The following is a 4380-nucleotide window of genomic DNA, read 5'->3' as shown; positions in this document are numbered from 1 at the left end:
CAGCAGAGGCTGCTTGCCCAGGATTGAAGGGGATGCAAGAAAGAGCCCCCCCAAAGGAGCGTCCTACCCCCCATAACGGATTGAATTCAGAGTAGACCACCTTGGAGGACTCGTTGGGAGGCCAAGGAGAGGGTGTTCGGAGAAGCGGGGAAAGCGGGGTACCTAGAGGAAGACAATCTGGAGCTGTACTAGGACCAGCTAAAGCGGCAGACAACAGGGGCCCTTTGAGCATGGAGCTGCCTGTGGGGAGCTGCCAGCAACTTTGGACATCAACTCCCCCACCGTTCCTGATACTCCCAAAGTGCAGGACCCCAAGAATTGAACGGCTGCATAAAAAGGGGGGTGGCACCCGGGGAAGGATCAGATGGGTCAGCCTTGAGGGCAGTGAGGAGGGGGTGGCAGCCCTTTTCTTATCCCTCCCTCCAAATACCTCCCCGTTTCTTCCGGGGAAAGGGAGTTTTTGGCAACCTCCCTGCAAGGCAGCCTCTCCTTTGGCTGATTCTCTTTCTCTTTTCATGCAGAAATCCCGGGTTTTGTCCTGTGCGGCTGGTCTGGAAAAGTCTATAAGCATCGGAGGTAAAGTTTTGGCCCCTGGGGGTTTGTTGTGGTGGAAGTTACCATCCTGGGTGGAGGGAGAAGCTATGATGGCTTTATGCTGCTGACCGTGTTTCCTTCTTCTCTTCTCTCCCCTTTGGGTTGCAGGGCCTGAACGGAGGATCGTCCTGGTGGGCAAAAGCAGAAATGGGAAAAGTGCGACGGGAAACACAATTCTGGGAAGCAAAGTTTTTATGTTTAGTACGCCATCTTGGTCAGCAACACAAGTATGCCAAAAGGAGGAAGTACTGCTGAATGGCAGGAAGGTTGTGGTTGTTGATACGCCTGGCTTTTCTCCTACCAGACGTTTACAGAAGGACATTGCTGCGGAAGTGAGAAAGTGCGTGAAGTTTTGCTCCCCGGGTCCCCACGTCATTCTACACGTGATACGTCTTTTTTCTTTCTCCCAGGAGGAGAAGAAGGTCACTCAGCAGATCAAAGAGGTTTTGGGCCTTAAAGCCAAGAATTACACAATCCTCTTGTTCACCTACAAAGATTGCCTGAAAGGTCAATCTCCAGAACAATTTATATCTGCCCAAGGTGAAGACCTGAAGAAATACGTTGCTGAATGTGGGAACCGGATGTTGGTTTTCAACAACGAGGCCGAAGGGGAAGAACGAGAGGCTCAGGTGGCTGAACTGATGTCCATGATTGATGATCTGGTGGAAACGAACAGCCATGCTCCTTTTTACACAGAAGACATGATGAACTAAAAACACAACTTCTGATTGTTTCCCTTCCCATCAGAGACCAGGAAGTCTCTCTAATTGAGCCTCTGCTTCCAAGGTGGCAGCTCTGCCAAAGGCTTCAAAAGGCGATTTTGCTCTCACAGCTATTATTGCTTTTCTGCATCCAATGAATTACGGGGGAAGGGAAGGGGGAGAAAGAACTGAGGTTTCAGACATCAAGATGCCAACTGTGGGAACCAAGGACACTTCATCAGGTGTTTACCAAGAGTTTCTCACAACAATAGCAGGATACTCCATTGGACAATGTGTCCTGGTCCAATAGGGGGAGGGAGAACCTGAACTTTAGCTATGTGACTCTGGGGAGGGGAGGGAATTAGCTAGATCTGGTTTTGCCTCCTCTTTGCCAATAAGGTGTACTTTTGCATTCTGAAATTGGATTGTGTCGACTGTGTTGGCTTTGGCTGGGTTCATCAGTTGGAACATTGAGCCCTTCTGTTTTGTGTTCCAATCCAGCCCTCACCACAGGTGTGCTGCTGCAGGTTCGAACGGGTTCGCCCGAAACCCTTGTTCACATTCTGCATGATTCAGAGAATGAGCAAATTGGACCACCGGCTGACTCCATCCCCACCTCTATTTGGGGCCATTTTTGGCTTTCTGGGTGCAAAAAAACAGTCTGAAAAAGGCCTGAAAATGGCCTCAAAACAGCCCCCCAAAAATGGCCTGAAAATGGCCTCAAAACAGCCCCCCAAAAATGGCCTGAAAATGGCGCTGGTGATGTCCCGCCTAGACTACTGCAACGCTCTCTACATGGGGCTTCCCTTGAGATGCACACGGAGACTACAGTTGGTCCAGAATGCGGCCGCGCGGGTGATTATGGGGAGGACTAGGTGCTCCCATGTAACACCTCTCCTGCACGAGCTGCACTGGCTTCCTGTGGTCTATCGGGTGCGTTTCAAGGTTTTGATTACCATCTTCAAAGCGCTCCATGGCACAGGACCTAGCTACCTGCGGGATCGCATCCTGCCCCATACATCCCTACGACCAATCCGCTCTCACAGAGAGGGACTTCTCCGGGTGCCGTCCACTAAACAATGCCAGAGGGCGACACCCAGGAGTAGGGTCTTCTCTGTGATGGGCCCAGCCCTTTGGAATGACCTCCCCCTCGACATTAGGATTACCTCCGATCTCCGCTCCTTCCGTTCAAAACTCAAAACCCACCTTTTTCAATTATCTGGCCTGGCTCAACCATAGTTTCATCTTATTCCTCCTGACAGTCCCTTTTTAAATCAGTAATTTTAAACTGGGGTATTTTAATTTCTAATTCCATTATTATTATTTTATGTATTGTAATAGTTGTTACCTCCTCCGTGTAATATATATGTGTGCTTTTATTTATTGTACGCCGCCCCGAGTCCCTTGTGGAGAGGGAGCGGCTAACAAATCAAATAAAATAAATAAATAAATGGCTAAAAAACGGACCGAAAAATGGGTGGGCGTGGCCAGCTAATGAAAAGATTAAGCCCAACCGGCTGACTCCTACTCGTTCCTTTGAGGTGAGTGGCTGGGAGACGGAGCTGGGTGTGAGGAGTGATATCAACCACCCAGTCACATGACCAACCAGCCACATCTACCCAGCCAGAGAACCAGTTGTTAAAACTTTGCAGCCCACCACTGGTCCTCACCACGTGACCTCTGAAGAACCGGAGTCAGAACCGAGTCTCCCTGAGCCAAAGTTGGTATTAACCAAAGTTAGGACTAGTTCGGGTGAACTGGTACCGGAAATTTTAACTGGTTCGCCAAACTGGTAAATAATACCTCTGGCTGGCCCTGCCCCCATCCGCCCCCTCGCCCCACCCACCCACTTGCCCCACTTCCTTGCCACTAGACTGCTTGCCCTCTCGCTGCTCGCCCACCTGCCTACTCGCTGCTCACTTTCTTGCTTGCTCGCCACTCACACACACACACACACACACACACACACCCGCCCTACATATGTTGCCTTTGCCCTGCGGCGCAGCTAATTGCCTCCCCTTGCCAGTCACCTCTGTGCCTTACCCGCTCTGCTCAGCTCACCAAAGGTAAACATGCCGCCTGCTCGCCCTTCGTCTTCGGTCAGGGGCCTGGGCCCATGGATCCCGAGGCTGAGGAAAATCAGGGAATGCTCAGTATGGTCTTCATTGGTCAGTCTGCAGAAAACATTAGGGCCAAAATTGTTTTTGTTAGGGATAATTACAGACTGTACAGTTATAGAGACTAACTTGATTCTGAATCTAACAACGGCAGGAAGATTGCTGGAGGCGCAGTACTGGAAGAAGGAAGAGTTGCCTACTATTCAAGAATGGACATTAAAAGTAGTAAACTTAGCAGAGATGGCCAAAATCTCAGCATATCTCAAGGACCATTCAGATGAGAAATACAAGTTGGAATGGAGAAGATGGATTGAATATATTCAAAACAAATATCGGACTAAGAAATTCCAATTAGCTTATGAGTGAAGGAGTAAGGAATGTTATAATCTATCTAAAGTTAGCTTAATAAAAGGGGAGTTAAAGCACAAGAGGAGGCAAGATGTTAAAGTTAATTAGCTTATGTTAGCGTATGATTGTTAAATGTTTATACCATGTATTTTGCTCTGGGAGGTTGGGGGGAGGGGGAGGGTTGGGGTGGAGGGAGGGGAAGGGGAAGGGGAAATATTTGTAAAATCTATTAAAACTCTTTAATAAAAATAAATATATAAAAACAGAAAAAGTAAAAATAAAATAAAAAATATTAGAGCCAAATGACAGAAGACAGAGGGGCCCCCCAGGAAAGGCAATCTCTGAACTTGTGGAGTTAGCATACAAAGTGTATACTAATTGGGCTCAAACCTCAGAGAAGAAGGAACTTCAAAGGACAAGAAGAAACACATTTTTTCTCACCCAGGCTCTTAGACAGGAAGAGGGGGAGGCCAGGGGAACAACTGCCGGAAGAATTGTACGAGGAGGTAGTTTGTGGGGATCGGTAGTTAGGATGCCAGGCCTGGTCAGAGGAAGGGCAAAAGGCCAAGGGCGCCCCCCCCCCACATGGAGTCTAACCAATGCTTTCGTTGTGGAGAGGA

The 4380-nt window shown here is 48.8% G+C and overlaps 1 protein-coding gene across 1 annotated transcript; it reads left to right on the top strand.

Annotated features, from left to right (window-relative positions):
* Positions 1-230: 230 nt before the first annotated feature.
* LOC309400261 (GTPase IMAP family member 9-like) lies at positions 231-1307 on the top strand (the record flags this gene model as incomplete). The annotated part of the gene is made up of 3 exons (XM_081968675.1): positions 231-242; positions 522-576; positions 703-1307. The coding sequence occupies 3 exons, from the start codon at positions 231-233 to the stop codon at positions 1305-1307; spliced, it is 672 nt and encodes a 223-aa protein (XP_081824801.1).
* Positions 1308-4380: the final 3073 nt, after the last annotated feature.

This window comes from Natrix helvetica, assembly GCF_964273705.1.
Source record: "Natrix helvetica genome assembly, chromosome: W".
NCBI classification, from domain to species: domain Eukaryota; kingdom Metazoa; phylum Chordata; class Lepidosauria; order Squamata; family Natricidae; genus Natrix; species Natrix helvetica.
Note: the sequence above shows the minus strand (reverse complement) of the source record. Positions and strands in the feature narration are given on the sequence as shown.